At 42.1% G+C, this 19907-nt stretch overlaps 1 protein-coding gene across 7 annotated transcripts in view; it reads right to left on the bottom strand.

Moving 5' to 3' along the window:
• Positions 1 to 1950: 1950 nt before the first annotated feature.
• LOC100541308 (H(+)/Cl(-) exchange transporter 5) overlaps positions 1951 to 19907 on the bottom strand; it is a 40702-nt gene continuing 22745 nt past the window's right edge. For all 7 annotated transcript variants that reach the window (XM_085230843.1, XM_019618204.3, XM_085230842.1 and 4 more), the window contains 11 exons: positions 15799 to 15950; positions 13732 to 13831; positions 12191 to 12375; positions 11512 to 11634; positions 10757 to 10963; positions 9424 to 9504; positions 7989 to 8531; positions 7025 to 7211; positions 5856 to 6254; positions 4188 to 4404; positions 1951 to 3229 (listed from right to left, as the gene is read on the bottom strand). In XM_085230843.1, the coding sequence (XP_085086969.1) occupies positions 3139 to 3229; positions 4188 to 4404; positions 5856 to 6254; positions 7025 to 7211; positions 7989 to 8531; positions 9424 to 9504; positions 10757 to 10963; positions 11512 to 11634; positions 12191 to 12375; positions 13732 to 13831; positions 15799 to 15950 (2285 nt within the window). In that variant the 3' untranslated portion in view covers positions 1951 to 3138. The remainder of the gene's footprint in view (positions 3230 to 4187; positions 4405 to 5855; positions 6255 to 7024; positions 7212 to 7988; positions 8532 to 9423; positions 9505 to 10756; positions 10964 to 11511; positions 11635 to 12190; positions 12376 to 13731; positions 13832 to 15798; positions 15951 to 19907) is intronic.

The raw sequence follows: 19907 nt of genomic DNA, 5'->3' as shown, positions 1-19907 counted from the left end.
AACATAGAAAATGCTTCAGCTCAATAAGACTGAGCATAATTTCTGCCCTGCACAGAATTTCTGATGAAAGTTTAACTTCTTTTGGTAGGAACTTAAGTGATGAGACACTCCATTAAATAAAAGCTGGCACCAAACAGCCAGGAGCCTCTTTAACAGGCACTTTACCAAGGAATCAGCCCCAGTACAGAGTTATACCCCCATCCCAGCAAAACCCCCCATGAGCCCTGTCTTCTGGCATCACTGCTGACCTAATGGAATAATACTGACCATGCAGTTTTGCTGCAAGTTTCCATGTAGAAAACCACACCTCAGAGAGAGGTCTGGAGCTGGAATGAGTATTTTCATTACATTGACACAATTTCCATTGGTCTTTATGAGTCAGTAGGCTTTCTCTGAGAGTAGGCTACAAAAGGGCTAAGCTTCTATTTTCACCTGGCTCCCATGCATCAGACACCTGTTCTTTAAACTGTGTATTCACAGGAAACGATGCACGAGTGGAAAAGTATGCTCAGGCAAGAAGCAGCTTCTCTCTTCTCCAAAGCCAGCAAAACAAGGCCTCTCACCATTGCAAAACCATTTTATTTGCCCACCTTCTTCATGTTTGGTTTGGCCTCATGAGGACTTGGCTTCGCTAAAACGCAGCTCTTCCAGGCTTTCCCAGTGATTCAGTGTGTTTTCCCTACCTCTCACCTTCCTGGGCACGATTTTTTCAGGTCAACCTCCTCTGGGCAGCTCCCCATGCCAGGAAGCCATGTGACAAGCAAACTGATGGCTCTTTGTCCCCACTCCACCCAAATCATCACCTTCAGAAATCCTGGAATGAATTCCTTCTGCAGTTTATCAGGCAATCCTGTCTTCCCCGGGCTCAGCTGACAGCTCGGAGGAACTACCTGCACACAGGAGAGCATAGCTGGAGAACCAAGCATGGCTCAGCTCTGGCCAGCAGTGGTCTCTTGTGGAGTCAGCTCTTATATAATGTGCCACAGCTCCTGGTCTGCTCACAGCAGCCTCTCTGCTACCAAAACCTTACCACAAGCCCAACAAACTGGTCTGATGCCAATGTGATGTTTGCATTTCAAATGCTCCCAGCCTCCCAGGACAGCTGGGCTGTGTGGTCAGCTCTGACAGCCTGTGCTCGCTGCCCTGCCAGCTTCCACAACAGCTTCTCCTGGGATGGGAATGGGGATTAAGGCACCAGGCAGCTGTGACACTCCAGCCCACAACTGGGATTTCCTGTCAGCACCTCCTCTGCCCGCCTGGCACACGGGACTAAGCTACAGCTGCCTTCCAACAAGTAGTTCCTCCTTTCCCCTCCCTGATTAGGAGACTCAGCACAGTGACCAAGTCCAGCATCACATGCTAATAGCTGTTAGAGAAATAGGCTGGCTTCTATTTCAAGTACAGATGAGTACTTTGTTTATATCTAAGTAAGTTTAAGGCTGAGAATGTTGCCAGCCACTTGCAGCCAGAAGTCCCACCTGCCCACCAAACAGCATTACCCTGTGCAGCATCAGTAGCCTCACAATGACAACCCATCACCTCCTGCCACCACACCTCAGCCTCACCCTGTAGCCCCAGCCTGGGCTGAGCAGCTGGCATTAGGGCCTCTAGGGCTGAGGCTGTGCAAAGCATAACACCTGCTTATGTCTGTCCATCAGGAAGCACATTCAGATTCCTCACAGCACTTAACCCCTGGCCAGTACCAAACAGCTCAGCTCCTGCCAGATGCACTGACAGCGGTGAGCTCCATTTTCACTTACAAGCCTCAGCCACAGATAGTGAAGTCTGCTACAGACAGAATCCATTATGAATATAATAATCTTCAAAGGCATTTATATACCTTCAAAATTCCAGTAAACTGTCACCACCTTATTAACAGAAAATGAATTTGAACAAAGATTTGAGAAGCACAGACTTGGAATAGAGCAACTCAGGAACAAGTTACATTGCTGATAGTGGTCAGGAAAGGTTTTTATTGCATAGTTGTTGGTAAAATGAGACACCGAGCGGTGAACATACATAAAGTGGCAGTGTTCTCCATCCTAGAGCCAGGATCCAAGCCTGAGTTTGGTGCGGGGCTGAGGAAAGGAGCAGGGAACAGAAAATGCATCCACGTAAACATCCCAGGCCCAGGAGTCTCCATTAAGACATCCTCAGCAACATAAGACACTGCTGATTAAGGAAGAGGTCAATTGTGCAACATCTAATATGATCAAAGTTTACTTGGAAGTGCAGTAAAGCCAGGGCTTTAGGATTCAGTCTTTGCAATTTTAATTACATGCTCAAGAGAAATCAAGAAGAAATCCTTAGGCATATATCAAAAGAGAGATGATGACAAGAATACAACTACTAACTCCTCCTGCTGCCTCCTCTAGATTCTCCTAGCAAGCCAGCATCGGAGAATAATTAAATACATTCACAGAAGATTAATCAAAATAAACTTCTTCCCAATCAGAAACCAAACCCAATTTCAAGAAGATTGGTCACCTGGAGATTTGTGTTTTTTTTTTTTCCTTCTTTCAGTGAAATATCATCAGCAAGCCAATAGAGATTACTGAGCTCTAATTAAACTCTTGTATGGCGTTAGTTACAGAGCCACCTGATCATTTTACAAGGGTGTTTTTCAGCACTTTTTGTTTGTTTGGGTGTCCTTGTTCTTTCTTTTATTTTACCAGGTTCTTAATTTCACTAAGTAACTAATTGGGAATACACTGCCCCTGAGTTACAACTGTATCGTTCTGCCACCACCTGAATACTGTGTGCAAAATCATCCTCCTTCAAAGTTCCAGAAGGTATAAACCTTGTCTTCCCCTATCCACATTAGTAATAAGAGTTCAAATAAAATAATAAGAAGATATATAATTCTGTAGCATTTTGCTTTTACTCCTTCATGGAATCTTTCCAATGCAACTTCACAAAAGCAATGTAAATAGTCTTTTTTTTTCTTCTAAAAAGAAGATTATTTTTCCACAGACTACGTAGTGCAATTGGTTATCATGTAGAAAAAAAAAACTCTTCAGCTCCATGGAAGGAAATGCTGAAAATAGTTCCAAGGTCTCAATAAAAATAGGAAAGAATATCCAGAATCTTCTATAAAGTATCTTTTGTGTTTAACACACAATACCTACTAGTCTGCCTTTAATTGAAGAGTATAGAATCTGGGTCCTGGTTAGCCAGCTGTGCAATGTGCTTTAGTACATCCTTCTTGGTAATGATCCCAAGCAGTTTCCTAAAAAAAATGAAAACATTTTAATGCATCAGCACCCAAGGAATTCTTGCTCTTGCATAACTTCTCCTACGGCAACATATTGCAGTAGCTGAAGTACTTATGTGGATCCAATACTGAAACTTCATGCAAAATATGGTACTTGTCAGCCCCACAGACACTCCACCAAGACATGCTAATCATTTTTATTAACACCTACCTGTCTTCTCCAAACAGATGGACCTGAACATCTAGGATGGCATTTTAAGTGTTGTTTCTCTCAGCAGCTCAGTTTCCAAAGCAAAGCTCATGACAGGAACTAAGACAACTTCTGTTGGGAAGTGTTGCTTAACAATGCTATTTTCTGTCAGAAACTGGAAAGAACAACTTGTCCAACTGCACCACAGCGAGGGACAGGGAGAGAACTCCTCTTTAGTTTGGCTCTTCAAGGAGCAGATAGCTTGTTTTAATTCTTTGCTCTTATTCCTTCCCACCTTGCCAAGCACACTGCTTAAGAATTGATACCACAGTGATTTCAAGAGATAACATGATACACGTGACCAGATTTGTAACAAAAGGCTGAGAGCTTTTCATTAATTTTAGGTATATCAAACCCATTGCCATTCAGAGCTGTGTCTGACCATTTCACTAGCTCACAGAATTTATGTTACTGTTTCAACTGAAAGAGGTTCAAGGGTTTACAACTGTTTTTTTCCAGACTGCATTTGCCTAAAGGGATGCTTATCTCTACGCAGTAGAGGCCTCTGTTCTCTTGAATAAGAGGTTCTGACTCAGATCTGGAAGTTTAATCACTGAATGGTTTGAGCTGGAAGGGACCTTTAAAGATCATCTAGATCCAAACCCAATGAACTCTTACACTCCTGCATGGAGTTTTCATGCCACAGTTGAGCAGAACAGCTCAATGACCTTAACAAATCCAGCATGACCCATTGGGACCTCAGGCCCAGGGCTACCTTCTTACCCATTGTGAGTAACGAGGCACTGGCGCAATCCAAGCTTGCGAAATATATCCACAACAATTTCCATAGGTGTTTGGTCTGTCACTGTGAAAGGACTGAGGTCCAGGATGCTCCTGAGTTTCAGCATAGAGGGGGAGCTTGGAGGCAGTGGAGGAGAGTGGTCAGTGAAATAAATAATTGAAGTGCTAACAATTCCATCCTGCTTCTTCCGGGCATTTTCTGAAAGAAGAAATATTTGATTAAATATCATGCCTCTTTTCCTTTTCTAAATTGAAGAGCATACCTTTTTCTCTTTGCCACACTGAGATGCCTTAGAGGTCCATTTAAGTTACTCAAGACCCATACCTAGTGACCCAAATGGTGACATGATTCCATCCTCCTTTCTATTCTCTAAGAACTTCAAAGCCTTACCATAATGGTAAGCTCAGCACACCAAGTTACAGTGCTTTGCTTAATGTCAAGCCTGTGTATTTCAGCATTTTGCTCCAGCCAAAAGGACACAAACTTTTAGAGACAGCATATTTTCACCTCCAGAAATAGTAACTGCTACATGTGATTTCCATTCAGAGGATATGCACAGTGATAACTGTTGTACAAATGCAAGTTTTGGACATCTTTAACTCACCAGTTTAAGAACAGGTAAATAAAGTGATTTGTCCTTTTACCAGTCACTGCTGTGGGTCCCAGCAGGGTAGCTAAAGAAGTATTTTTATATGCATAACCTAATGGCTCAGACTCCACGCTCCCTAACCAGAGTCAAGACTAGAAAAAAAAAAAGCCATCAACATGGTGTTAAGAACTTGATACCACCCAGATATTCACACTAGTGCATTATTGTCTACTCCTGCTATTTGGACAATTTGGATGTCTGCTGTAATGCTGCTTCAATCTGATATTTACATTCCAAGACTCACTGGGCAGGGAATAACTTGGCATCCAAAACACCAGACTTGATATTCAAAGCAGGCTGTCAAAAGCATCCCACAGAAATTATTGTTTTTTTTTAAAGGATTCCCAAGAGATTCAGAATAACACAAGCCCAAGAATTCATGGTCATACCACAAAACAGCCTGACAAAAGAAAAGAAATGTCCATAATTATATGTCACTGCTCTTTTTCTGTATTTTATTCCACTTGGTTATAAGCATTTGGCCATATACGTATCAGAAGAGCAATACCTGCATGCTCCAAAACAATGTGCTGTATGTCCTAAAACTGAGATTGAGAACTTACCTTAAAAGAACACACAGGGTTGAGTCACAGCTGTAGACAACTTATTACAAGAAGTATTCTATCTCTGCCATAGTATATAGCCAGCTCAGGACCAAAACTTCTCACCGTCCATACAACAGACATCAAGCCTGTGTTACAACAGTGCATTAAACCACACACTGGAGAACACACCACAGAGCTCAAGACACTTCATGCTTACAAGGTTTATGAATTCAGCACAGCCATACTAACTGCACTGGTCAAGCCATGCTGTCCTTCACACTCAATGCATACAAACCCCACAATGCTGGGAGATGGAGATAAAGGCTTGTGTAAGTACAGCCACCATCACTACTGACTCAAATTTGTGAAGTAAATTAAGTGTTAGTGCTACTTGAAGGCCTCTAACTGCACTCTGCACCATTTATCTGTAGAGCATCTTGCTTCCCCGCACATACCAATTGAAATGATGAGGTCTCTCCTGAGGACAAATCCAACAAGCCTTTGGGACTCCCGCGACACCACCACTGGATAGCCACTGTATGTGGTTTCATTGATTATGGTCTCAATGTCTTCTACTGTCATGCTGTCCTGAGTGATGACAGTCAGAGGAGGATCATTCCTCCGTGGCCTCATTACATCCATTGCAAGTGTCTTGTGTGAGAACTCTTCCTTGGCTTCCAGGAAAGGATAGCCATTGAGGCGTATATGGGCATCGTAAATGCCCTCCCGCCCAATAGCATCTGCCACCCACTTGCTGGTCATGGCTGCTGCCATCAGAGGAACTATGTATTCCAGTCCACCAGTGAGCTCAAACATAATGACCACTAGTGACACAGTCATTCGGGTCACTCCACCTACAAAAAGAACACAGAAAAAACAGAAGACATTAACATAGTTAATGGAGATTTACAGCCAGGAAAGCTGTCCTGACATTTACTACAGCTGTCCTCCAAAGATGACATTAATTTCAATTGAAGCAACAGGACATACCCCAGTGTCACATGTCCTTTGATTGCGTATCATCTGAATTACAGAGCTCTGTGAACAATGTGGTTTATCTGTTCTAAACTTACTTCTTAAGACTATATAATATGTCAAAACATTTCCTAGTGCCAATTTGCTGTTACTTAACATGAAATTTAGCTAGCTGCAAAATAGTCTGGTCATGATGTAAAACGGCCTTACAAATAACAACCATAAAGAGATTCATGAAATGATCTCTATGACAAGCTATACACAAAGGTCAAGTGGTATCCTGACATCCTCTGCTTGCTATCATTAATTTTCCTAACAGCAAGGCTTCCCTATATGGAAATCTCAAGCCCCTGGCCAGTCTCACTTGTTCTAGCTACACATTCAGGAGATTCCCCACTGAAGTTTATCATGTCCAATGATAAGACTTATGCTAGTAAAAGAATGCAAACAGGATGAGAAACATATTAGATGCTATACTATGACATTACCTGCTCTTGAGATTGAGCCAGTTTTTTGTCTGCTTTTCCTGTTGTTTTCTGTTTTTAAACACAGACTACAAGAACATCATCAGCATTTCACTACTACACATTCAGATAAGCAAGCAAGATTCAAACTTGCACTAGGACTTCAGGAAACATCTCTTGCTTACCTAGACATGCTGCAGCCCCAACCATTGCATATAGGCCAGGAGTGATACAGTCAGCTCCTTGACTGCACCAGCCACTGAAGATGATCCAGTCATGGTGGTAAAATGCCAACTGCTCCATTGCTACCCCTAGCAACCTGCCTGCTATAGCACCGACTGCCATGCTTGGGATGAAAAGACCCGAAGGGACCTATGAAAAAACACATCAGGAAATATGGCATTTCTCAGAGAAACAGTGTTCAAAGACTAGTGACAGTCAGAAGTTTAAATCAAGACTGATTTAGAGGTTATACTAAAGTTAAAATTGGTATGGATGTCATGCTCCATCACTTCTGCCTGTCCAGCACCAAAAGAGTGGTGAGAGAACGCCTCCTTGTGTCCTTGAACTGAACAAGCAACAGCACTGAGAGTGCCAAATGCTGTCCTTACTGAAACAATACGTGTTCTAAGACCTCTGTAACAGAATTTGAATGTACATCTTTCTGAGCAGGAGAAACAGCCATACATCAGTTTAGCGTGAAATAGAGTGGGCTAAAACACCACCAACACTCCCTTATGCCTTTCCAACTACATGAGTACTTATTTATGGAATTCACAGGACTTTCCCACTCTGCTGGCTTCGTGTCATTTTGCAATTAGGAAAGAAGGGATATAGGGGAAGTATCAAAAAGGCTTAAGGAGAGACAATTTAGAAGTAGACGGTGTTTGGAACACAGGTTATGAACCTATGACCCAGCAGCTTGGTCTAATGGTCACACACAGGATAGAAGGTTTCTATTGCCCTCAGTTACTAACAACAGAACAAATAACTGCAGTCTATCACCCTTCAAAAAGCACAGGTGTTTTTTTCCCCCTTTTAACAGGGCTTGGGGAAAAAAAAGTCAATTTACTGGGCAAGTGAAAAAAGCTCTAAGGAGCAGAGTTTCTGCACAGGATGAGAAGAACATCTTTTACAGCTAATTCTCACCTTCATGCCAAAGGTGAAGATTGTGATGAAGACTTTCATTATAAGGGCCAAAGCTAGCTGCCACATGGCTGTGTAAACTCCCGGGCCAGCAGCTCGATCTGGCAGGTCATCCCCTTTGGTGCTGTTGAAGTCATTCACATACTCGCAGAGCTTGGAAGAGTCCAAAATCCCACAGTCATTGAAGAGTTCAGAGATCAGCTCACTGGTGCTCATTCTGGTGTACTCATTCGGGAAGGCCAGGATGGCTGTGATGGCAGTCACTACAAACACCTCGAGCACGGGGTATTTACCAAGCTTGGTTGTCTTCCGTCGCCTGCACCAGGCAATGTTGCTGCGAATGAAGAAAGCTCCCCAAAGCCCACCAAAAATTCCCAGAAGGATGAATGGCACAAGCTCCAGAAGATGCCATGGCATGTGGAACTCCACGTAGAAGAGAACCAGGCGGCTGTTCCCAAAAGGATTGATGGAGCGCAGAGTAAACGCAGCTACCAGAGCAGCAAAGAAGGAACGCCACAGCGTCTTGAGAGGAAAATAGTAACTGACCTAAAAAGGAAAAACAAAGCAGATTCTGTGACTTGACACGACACTGATTGTTGCCCAGTAACAAAACCACTATTGCATGAACTACAAAGCAAGGACTGAGACTGGTGTTCACTGGATACAGACCCCCTCCTTCAGCTGAGCACCCCAGATTTGATTTTGAGCTCCCTTCTACACAGATCACAACAACCAGGATGTACCTTGGTCTGCACACATTTTCAGTGTAGCAAAGGCTCTCTATGATCCATTAAACAGAGACAACTTACTCAAAAATGTTACTACAAATTCAGCTATAAGCTATAAGCTGACTTTGGAGGAGTATTTGTCTGGCATGCTTGCAAGGTCCAGAAGTGCTAAGCAATTGTGTTTGCCATAGCAGCTACCACAACTATTGCTCAGCTGAGCAAAGCCATCCCATTCTTTCTCTTAGTTAAACCCTGAAGACAGAAGTGATGATCCATTTCATGTCTGAATCAAAAGAATACAAATCAAAACTTCATTGGTAAGAAAAGGAGTTTGATGAGGCAAGATAAGTTTGTTGTGAGGCAGCCTGTGGCAGAGCTGACAACAGAATATGGACATACAGAAAACACGAGAGGCTGTAGCTGTGAGCAGTGTTGGTGAGCATAGACAGGTTGGAGAAATCTAGTAGGTTTACTGCAAAGCTAGAGAAATACATAATCCAAAATAAGTTCTCCAGCACCCATAAGAATTACCTGAATCCCCAGTAAAGTTTAGGTTGATTGGCAGACTTAAAATATACCACAAGTCAGTATTCAACAGGGTTTCCTTTCCACACCCAAGTAGTTATGAGTGGACTGTATTTTCAAACCAGGAGGGTCAGTTCTTGCAATAAAACGGCTCATGAAGAGCTAATAGAAAATGCTGATGTTACCTCTTCCAGACTAAAGAGCACTCCTCCAATCGGTGCACCAAAAGCTACAGACACACCAGCAGCTGCAGCTGCTGATAAAACCTGTGAGGAAAAACTCAACTCAGTCACACATTTTCAATTTCCCCATCAAAAACTTCCCACTTTTTTGTTAGATGTCTTTACTTAAGAAAAAAAAAAGTACAAATAAATCTGCAATCACTACAGAATAAGCTTGTCAGATCTTCTTTAAAGATGAGAGGGAAAAAATGGAGTGAGCTAACTCCTGTAATTCCAAAGTAGCTAAGAGAAAACCAGAAACAATTAGCATTTAAGCAATTCAACTCCTAAATCAGCAGAACCAACATCAACTGCAATTACCATATTCTGTTTCACCTGGTTTCACCTCACATAAAGCTTTAGTTAAACAAAACTATCTTTAATAGTTTTATGTCCTCCTTATATCTTTGAGGGAGTAAACAGTTCTTCCCAAATTAGTGTTGTCCACAGATTTTCTTAGTGCATCCTCATATCCTGCACCCATGTCACTGATGAAAACATTGAAGAGCCTTGGTCTGCAGAGCCCCCTAATGACGGCCACCAGCTCTAATTCCACTTACTATGATCCCTTCATCCTGACTCCTCGGTCAATTGTTCACCCATCACATTATGTTTTTGTTGAGCTGTATGCTGTATATTTAGTCCAGAAGGACACTGTGAGAAACAGTATGAAAAGTTTTGCTGAAACCCAGAAGTATGACATCAGTTGGCTTCCCCTGGTCAACTAGATGGGTAACCTTGCCCTAAAAGGAGAATAAGTTTGTTAACCAGTGGCCAGTGACTGCACTATCTTTTAGGGTTTTTTTTTTTGTTGTTGTTGTTGTTTTGTTTTTGTTTTTCTTTAACTCACAGAGTTAAAGATCTTCTCCATAATTTTGCCAGGAACCAAAGTGAGACCTTCAATTAGCACTGTCATCTTTGTTGCCCTTCTTGAAAACAAGGAAAACATTTGCCATCCCAGTCAACTGACACTTCTCCACAATCCCAAGATGACTGGAAAGTAATTGAGAGGTCTTGCAGTGAATATCAATCAGCATTTTGAGTACAGTGAGGTGAATCCCATCAGTTCCCATAGACTTATATGCATCCAGCTGCAGCAGCAAATCTCACATAAGGTCAGAGCTGGCTGAATTTATCATTACTGCAGTCACAATCATCCAACTCAGAGCTCCAGTGGTCCCAAAGCCCATTATCAGCATTGAAGACAGAGGCAAAGAAAGCATTAAACATTTCTGCTCTGTCTACATCCCTACTACAGTCTCACCGATCTTGATGAAATATCACTGCATCACTTTACCTCTCTTCGCTTCGCTTCATTCTTCCTGTATTTGGTGAAGAGATGGCACAGGATGTTTCCACAGCAGCAGGCAACGTGCACCAGGGGGCCCTCTTTTCCCAGGCTCAGGCCAGAGGACACCGCCAACACTAAGGTAACGGTTTTGATGATCAGCGTCCACTTGCCCAGGTAGCCTCTAATGATGAAACCACTTAAGATAGTTTTGATCTGGAAGTCAAGCACACAGAGCTCTACAGGCTTTCATTCAAGCGCTGGCCAGAGCTCCCAATTTGATAGGCAGCACCAGTCCTGCCCTAGCTTTCCACTATAGTTATCAGAGTCCCTCCCTCCCCGATATCAAAGGTAACATAGTCAGTAAAAATCTCTCTACATGCAAAGACAGAAATAGCCCTTTTAGCCTTTCCTTCAGGGCTGCTTTTCCTAGCAAAAAATAAGCTGATGCTGCTTTTCTGTCTGCCACGAACAGCACACTTTTGTTTGTACCACCTATAGTAAATTTTGGCATTTACTTTCAGTAAATTTTATTATTTTTTAAAGAGATCATATGGAGACTTAGAACCAGACATGTTTCAGTGACAAAGTTTGGGAAAAAGCATATATACTAGAGACATATGGTGACTTGATTTAAGTACAGTCTCATAGCAGGCAAATGTAATCTTTCAATTACTCCACCTTAAAAACAAACAAAAATCCAACACATCAAACACATACCAAAAAAAACAACAACAAAAACCCACACCTTCACTCTCACTCACCTCTGGGATTCCTGAGCCACAGGCATAAGGAGCAAAGCCCTTCACAAGTAACACAGCAAGAAGGGAGAATAACAAAGCCCAGATAACATACATGAAGTAGTTGAGAATATATGCAAAAGCCCCCTGAAATGCAGAGAAAGTTAACCAAACTCAATTAAGCTTACATCAAACCAGGGCACTGAAGCAAGCACACAGAAATAGCAGGTAACCTCAAATACAGTTATCATCAGATCAAAAGGAATTGCAGGAAGTCTGCAGTTCCAAGGACAAGTTGCATATGCTGAATTAGAGGACTGTGAGCCAACCGTATTTCCAAAAGCCATTATATGAAATGGCAAACAAGGTACGCAAACACTGTCCCAGTCAAGCTGGCTGCTCTACTTGATAGTGCTGCTAGAAACACAAGATTTGAGTTTGCCTGGCAGTCCTTTAAAATGGTCATGGAAAAAACATCCTCCAAGCAGCAAGTTTCAAACAACTAAAGCCATGCACTTGTCAATGTTTTGATGCCCCAATAAGGACAACATGTAACTTGCTTACTGAAAAACCCCAGAATTCAATGTTAAACCAGTGAAAAACCCAGTTTGCACTTCTAAAACATACATACAGACCATACCAAGACAATGCAGGCTGGGAAATGGAATATTCAGCACTGAAACTATTTCTAGGTGCACATTACCTCTCCATGGCCAATAATAAGCTGCGACCAGCTCATCCACTCAGGACATTTGTCTCTGTCTGTAAAGGTTGTGTTGGACTTCCAGCAGCAGTGCTCGTGGTTAAACCAGAAGCCTGCTAAACACACTCCTTCTTTCAAGTCTGTCATCCAGTGGGCAGAAATGTCTATTAGACCTGCTAAGGAACCTAGTTCAGAAAAAATGAAAATTTAATAGTAAGCATCTGAGGCGAACTCAGGTATCTGAAAGTCTGTTTTGTTTTACTCTGCCTCTACTTTGACTTACCTACCATTAAATAGAGCAGCACTGTTATTTTTGCCTATAATTATCTTTTATTCTATTATTACTATTTACAGAGCTAAAGGAAGGATTTGCTTAAGTCTACATTGAAAAGAAGGTCACAAAACAAAGAACAGCTAACAATATTTCCAAGGTTAACCACAGCAAACTCCAGTAAAAATCACTCTAAGATGCACTAGAAACTAATTATTCTCAATTACATGGAATTAAATATAGCATGAAAATTAGTTGGAGGGATTGGATTTATCGTGTTTCAGGAGAACATAAAACATGTCGCTGGTCTCCAGCACAAGAGCTGAGATCCACAAGTTATAGTAACAGCGCTAAGACTGGACAAGGAATAACTCTGAATTTGAAGAGAACATTTCCAAACCCAATTAAAAACAAAAAAAAAAAAAAGAGAAAAAAAAACAGAGTCAGTAAAGAAAGTAATTTTTATATTATAAGAGGAAGCTTCAAGTAATTTTCTGGTTTTCTATTAAGAATAACTCCTACAGCATCCTCAAGGCAAAAAGCGTAATCATCTCAGTTCTCAGGTAAAATGCCACATCAACACAGAGGCCATGAATGCAGACCTCTGATCTGTAGCAGTAAATCCTAGTATAGGCTCCAGAGGTAACATTTGGCATATCTTCCAGTTAATGAAAAACTCGCTAGCAGCTTTTCTATGTAAATATTAACAGAAGATTTAATATCATCCCTCATGTTGAAGGTTTAGCTGCCTTGTACCAAGATCTGCATCCAGCTGATCTACTTCTTGTACTCTTGGGTACAAAGTTTCCTTCTGAACTAATTTAAAAGGGTTCGGTCAGTCAGCTGCTGAAAGAAACCTGACTTCCCAAGAAACATCTCTCACCTTTTATTCTCAAGAAGAATGAGGAGGGAAAAAAAGAATGTTGTTAACATTCCTTGGCATCAGCCTCTCCAGTGTTAATAAAAAGCATTCAAAGATTATTTACATCCTAACACTTCCCTCTGATCCAGTCTATGGAGTGATGTACCAGCAGCAAATGAAGAACAGTGCCCAGGACAACTTTCAGTCCGAGTTTTGTTATCTTGGCATTAACACAAATAGGACCTCAGAGCATTTAGAAATAATTCTCCTTAAATTGCGAAGCAGTAGCAGAGAAACAAGCATCAGTGCAGTCCCTCAGCCCTTGTTTCTGGGACAAAACTTCCTGTTCTAATAATATATCAGAGTTGATGCAAAGAATCAATGTTTAAAATTAAGGTTTGTTCTTACCTGCCAACAACCCAATGAACAGCATCAACAACCAGCCAGAAAAGGCATCACTCACGCTGTGTATCAGGGCCCATGTTGACTCTTTACTTTTGCTGGTAATCTAGAAGAAAAGGTTATCAAATAAGAAAAAAACAATCTGTTGAGACACTGATGTATTTTGGTGTAAGCGCTCTGAGATGCACATAGTGACACTGTTAGTGAAGGTGTCCCTACCATTCAAAACAAAAGCTATCACAATATATTCTGTTTTGAGGGGAAAGAGGAAAAATATCAGCTAGTGGCTGCATTTGTAGCTGGTACAGGGCAACACGGCCCTGATTAGGACACAAACAAGAACAGATAAAGGATACTTCCACTTATCCTGGTGTGAATACAAATATTCACGTAACACTTTCCCCTTAAATGTCTTCTGCATAAAAAGCAAACAAAATTCATCTCTTGGCCTTTAGAAACTGTTACTTGTTAGCAATATCAAGTTACCAGTAGCTTGATGCCACAGGCAAATCAGAATGCTTATGGAGCCCTCCGAGCACTTTGCCCCCAGCAATTTATCTGTTCTGCCCTGTGGTATTGATACACCAACTGAGAAAGCAGTTGTTGTCACCAACTTTTTTGTGGTTTCCAGTTGCTCCCTCAATATCTGTAAGGAGTAGCAGTATTATCTATTAGCAGGCTGAAAACCAACAGAGTTTGGAAATGACTTATGAGGTCTAGAAGTAACGTGCACTGATCACTCTTGAAAGCTGGACTCGGAGCTGTCCTCAGACCCCAGATGCCACAGTACAGCGAGTTCCCCACAGGCTCTGGCTGGGTCTGCCTGCAATAGACAGGGATGGCTGCAGCCTGCCAGCCCTGTCAGTCTGACTGTGCCTGACAGCAGCACAAAGAGGCAAGCAACAGCTACTGAGTGCCCACTGTCCTGGCTCCTTTCACAACACGAGCATTCCAGTACACCATCATTATTCCCAGATGAAAAGGCACATTGAGGAAAACAACAAATCCTCGCTAAAATGAGAAAGAATCCTTTCTTTCTCAATGATTTTCCTTCTTTTTTTCCTCTAGATTCTGTCTTTCAAATGCTGCACTGTTCATCAGCATCACGGCTACTGAATGAAGGTGAGGATTGAAGTAATAGACAAAACTACTGCCCTGATAAAGGTCAGCAGTATTTTCTAGCTTTACCCAATTTCAATTTCTTGAAATTCCTTATCTACATGTCTTTCTGTAAATAGGAAATAGATTGTCCTGTTACAAACTCACATACATCGTTTTTGCATGTCTGCGTGTGTGTGTGTACGTGTGAAAAGATGTTGGGGTTTGTACTCACAATGCATAGAAAGGAACATTTAGGGGGGTGAGCAGCAAGTACTGGGCATGGAGCCTCTTAGTTGGGTGTGTACTTGCACAAGCAATGACATTACATTGTATTCCCACACACAGAGCAGCAAGGATTGAGTTCGGCTTGTGCACTGTTCTTATTTAAATCACAAGCTGCTTTGTAAGGCGCAAAAATAAAACATTACAGAATATTCTGGCAAGTAAAAGACAAGTTTAGTTCAGTCACCGTTCTCCAAGAACTCCACCGGCAAGGTCTTCTCATGAACCAGGAGCATGTTGGGGACAATGGTACTTTATTTAAAACATCCCTTACTTTCTAAGCAGATCCCTTTCATTGCTGACAGCAGTGAAGTCCCAGAAGCAGAATTTGTTCCAGCTTTTTCAACCATGCAGCACAAATTTCAGTAGGAAAAGCATCATTCAGAAGAGTATCCCATTTCTTTATCAATAAGCACTGTGTATAACAGGATCATGGGTGCTTACGTTCTTCCATATAATCCACGTAATAGTAATATAATTCTTCCAAATAATGCATACACCTTCCACGAGTAGAACTATAGGTTTTGCTATGCTTCAGAATTGAGCAAATTTGATATGGTATAAGGAAACCCTCTACCCTAGATATTCCTCTTGCAAATGGCTCCTTGGTAACATCATCAGAACTAAGTTTAGTTCCAAGCAAGTTAATTCTTCTGTCTTAAGTGCTAAGGAGTAGTAAAAAAATGTTACCTCTCTGTGCCTGTCCCGGTCCCTGGACTTCTCTCGCACCCAATCTATAGTGTTAAAATCTTCATAGGTCCCCACACCGGGAAGTGGTTCCTCCAGAAAATCCATCATTTTGCTTGCACCGTTCATCCCTCCTCCATTATATGAAGTAAAGCCTGGTGGGAAAGTAAGGGGGAAAATTGAGCATCTCTTAGTTTTCCCTCTTTTCAGGAAAAACTTAAAAAAAAAAAAAATTCATCAAAATACTGACTTAGGTCAAACTATAGAAAGTTGGAGGAATTAATCAGTTTATCAGCTATTCCATTAGCTAAGTGCTACCAATATTTGTACACACTTCTCCAGCTCCAGCATTTCATATGGACAAGGGCTCTTTCCTGGAAAGATCTGCTGAGGAAGCACTAAAGTAAACTAGCATCTAGATTTAACTTTTCCCTAAATCCAGGGTATATCATGGCTGTATTCTGTCGCTTGAGGAAAGTGAGAGGAGAAACTGAATATTTAAAATCTCCAGCAGAACTGAAGGGAGCCCTGGGTGATCCAGAGCAAGACTAAAGCAGCAATCAAACCAGGACTACAAATGGGAGTGGGGAGAAGCAAATGGCCATCTGCCGCCCAGACATCACTTGAGTAGCACACACAAAGCAGAGAGAAAGCAGTTAAAGCTTGAGAAAAGCCATGCCTTCCTTCCCCTACTACCTAAGGAGTTTGCAGTCTCTCTTCAGGTCCAATGAATCCTGTCAATGACAAATCACTTGACCTTCTGTCTCCTCTGCTCCAGCCCATGGAAGACGATGCTGAATTGGGATGTTCCCAAACTTTTGGTGACAAGACAGTCTCTTCTCAGTTGGGAGTGCAGACCAAGAGATTGAGGAGGGCAATGTAAGCATAATGTGGAAAGCTAATCACTTGCATTGTGACAAGGGTCGACCTAGTTCTTCTGAAGGCATGCAAAAGCCGTGCAGAGTAAATCACTGCTTCAAAGCAGAACTCCTAAGCATCATTCCCCTAGTTCCAACATCCTCTGCCACAAAAAAAAAAAAAAAATTAGTCCTGGACTCTATCACAAAAAGGAGATTCAGCCCAGTAGACTAGGGTCGCCTTTGTATCCAGAAGCCAGGCCCCTGCCTCCTTTCCAGCCCATCCCTTTGTTGCGTGCTTCCTTCTCCCTAAGGCATCATATGCACGGGCCAAAGACCACCCACACCACGCGCTCTAGGAGCTTCCCTCTCATGTACAGCAGCTAGAAGTGTCAGCAAGCTGAGCAACAACCCCTGGACCACCACTATGGCTTCCATCACAGATCACTCCCTGACGTTCTTGGTAGAGGTGGTCAACCAGTGCTGTCTAACAGGCTCTACTGGCCAAATCAAAAGGACATTTCAGTCAGTGGGAACAGAGACCTTCAGTTGAAACAGGTAATGACGAATGCCTACTAAGTCAGATACAGGACCAATTTCATTGCCATGCGAGGTTGTGGATGACAGGAGAGCTCTGTCATGCTAAAAGCTGCAAGGATACACCAGCACACTTGATCAAGGCAAGACAGGCCTGCAGCAAGGGTGATGGCAGAGGAGGGAGGAGGTGAACTGTCCAAGAGCATTGGGGTCAGGGGAGTAAGGAGAAAAGAAATCTTGCCCAGCATCCTGTCTTCCCCATTGCCCTGCCAAAGCAAAATGCCACTCAGAAGAAAAGCAGCAGAACAGAGCTGCCCTTAGAGCTTCCCAGCAGAAGCCCTAGACCCCAGTGGGTTTCACTGCCCTGGAAAATGCAGTTAAAATTCTTCCAACCTGGAAACATTCACACATCCATTCCTGATTTCACTTGCTCCTAAAACAAAATATTGACATCCGCCTAACGAAACTTTAGAAACTCTATTAATGTCACACTTAGTGCTTGTTCCTTTAAAACTGTGTTTTTCTTAAAGCCCTATTCAAGCAGTTTGAAGGTGATGAAATGCATGGGTAAGTGGGGAAAACTAAACAAAAGCCTTTCAAGGTTTACCTAAGGAAATCAAGGAGTCTTCTCAACAGATTAACCTTTTTTATGCAATTCAGTCCAAGTTTCATTCCTTTGCTTGAGCAAGTACTGAGGCCTTTGCTCCAAGTCAATACCTACAAAATCCTTCAGTATCCTCCATGTAATTTTCTTACAAAACCAGATACTAAAAGGGCAAGAAACACTGGAGATGAAAAGTACTCTGCAGTATTTTTTCCACTGTACAAAACTGTCCACAGAAGATACAAACAATGCTACTCCACATACCAAATACTAATTTTAACACTCCCTTAAGAAGCCTTTCATGCTTCTTCCATTCCCAAGGCCTCTCTATACGGCCCTAACACTCCTCCTGAGACCTCCTAAGCTTTACTGTAGCTTGCTGCAGTGCTATTTGCTTTTTCATTTTTAAAAGCTAAAACCACAGTAAAAGAAAATCACCATTTCAAAAGTATGCAAACCAGAAAGTCCAGCTTGGAACCAAGAGCTGACAAATCCCTTCTTTGCACGACTTCAGCTCTTCTGATCAGCAGCCTTCACTCATTGACAGTTATGATTCAAACCATGCTCAAGTGAGGAGTGCCTTTTGTTTTAAGAAAATTGAAGACAGAGCAGTAAATTCTTTACATTGAGCCTAGATGATGATGAACACACAATCAGGAGATATCTGTTACCCACTAAGTTGCAGAGGCATCTTTGGCATGCTTGGTCACCACTCTTTTCCTTGATATCTTTACAAATCATAAGCCAGAAGGAACCCCCTCACTACCTTCTATTCACAACCCTTCCCAAAGCAAAGCCTCTCCCCCATTCAGTTTAAGACATGGAAGACAAAGGATGCACCAGCTGAATGGGAAGTAGAGCAGAATCCATCTGACCACCTCTTCTTTTGCACCTGTGACCCACCTCTGTCCTCTGTGCACAGGAAGACAGCACACCAGTGACACCCTCCCACTGCACTCCATTCCTGGAGGGACACAGATCAATGTACCACGCACAAACCTCAGTTCTGAAAACTTTTTTGAAATAGGTTTGTACAACATGCTGCTGTTCAGGAAATAAGAGAAGGGTGCTGCCAGCCAGATAACGTGCACATTGAGCAATCTCACTAAGTGCTTGCCGGCCAGCAGCAAACCAAAGGCAGTTCAGATAAGCTATGAGAAGGTAGCAACACATTGAGGTCCTCTGTAGCCCATTTCTCATCTGAGCTGGAAACCCCTGCCTTAAATAACAAATCATTCACTTGGCAGTCCAGAGCACACCAAGTGCCGCTTAAGCCCTCTGTGTTCTGCAGAGCAAGCAGTGGCTCACACAGTCCTAGTAAAGCAGTCAGGCATGTTCTAGTCCACAATGCGTGTTCCTCCTCTTCCAATACACTGCTACAAAATGAGCTACAAAAGGGCATACACATGCAGACCTTGGGTAAAGAAGCTAGTTTTTCAGACTTGCACAGGTGAGCAAATCTGGTCATAGTTCTGTAGTTCTGTAAGGCACTGAAGGTTTACAGTTCAGAGGAAAATAATAATTAAAAAAGTTTAAATTAAATCCGGGTCAAAACTTAAAGGCAGTGGAGAATTAGTGTTAAAACTCCCAGAAAAATTGGTAATGCTTAGTATTTAATCCACTGTATTTAAATTACACATACCACCATGCAGGAAATGTCATTGGGTTGGGAGAACTTGAAATGACTGCTCACTACCCTGTCATCTAAAAGAAAGAGAGGTAAAAAACAGACTATGATGCCTTTCACAGCCCGCTTCCAGATTTGCATAGCAACCTCTTAACAGAGAAAAAGCCTCAGGAAAAGATTGGTCACATAGCATACTTGAGTAGTACCACAAAATAACCTACTTCAGAAAGAATAGAGGAAAAAAGCCTTCCTACATTATTTGGAAAATAATACAATTATACACACATATACGTGTATATATATATATAAAGTGAAGTTCTCCAGAAATCTTCCCAACCAGTGCAGTTCACAGACCACAAATACAACCTACCCAACTTGCACTGTAAAGAAAATGGGATACTTGTCACATGCCTTGAGGAAGTATCTGTCTTCAATAACATTTTTGCAGTCAGCTGGATATCTTGGACATACGCAAACTGGTGTCAAT

The sequence above is a fragment of the Meleagris gallopavo genome, chromosome 9, assembly GCF_905368555.1.
Source record: "Meleagris gallopavo chromosome 9, MGAL_WU_HG_1.1, whole genome shotgun sequence".
Lineage (NCBI taxonomy): Eukaryota > Metazoa > Chordata > Aves > Galliformes > Phasianidae > Meleagris > Meleagris gallopavo.
Note: the sequence above shows the minus strand (reverse complement) of the source record. Positions and strands in the feature narration are given on the sequence as shown.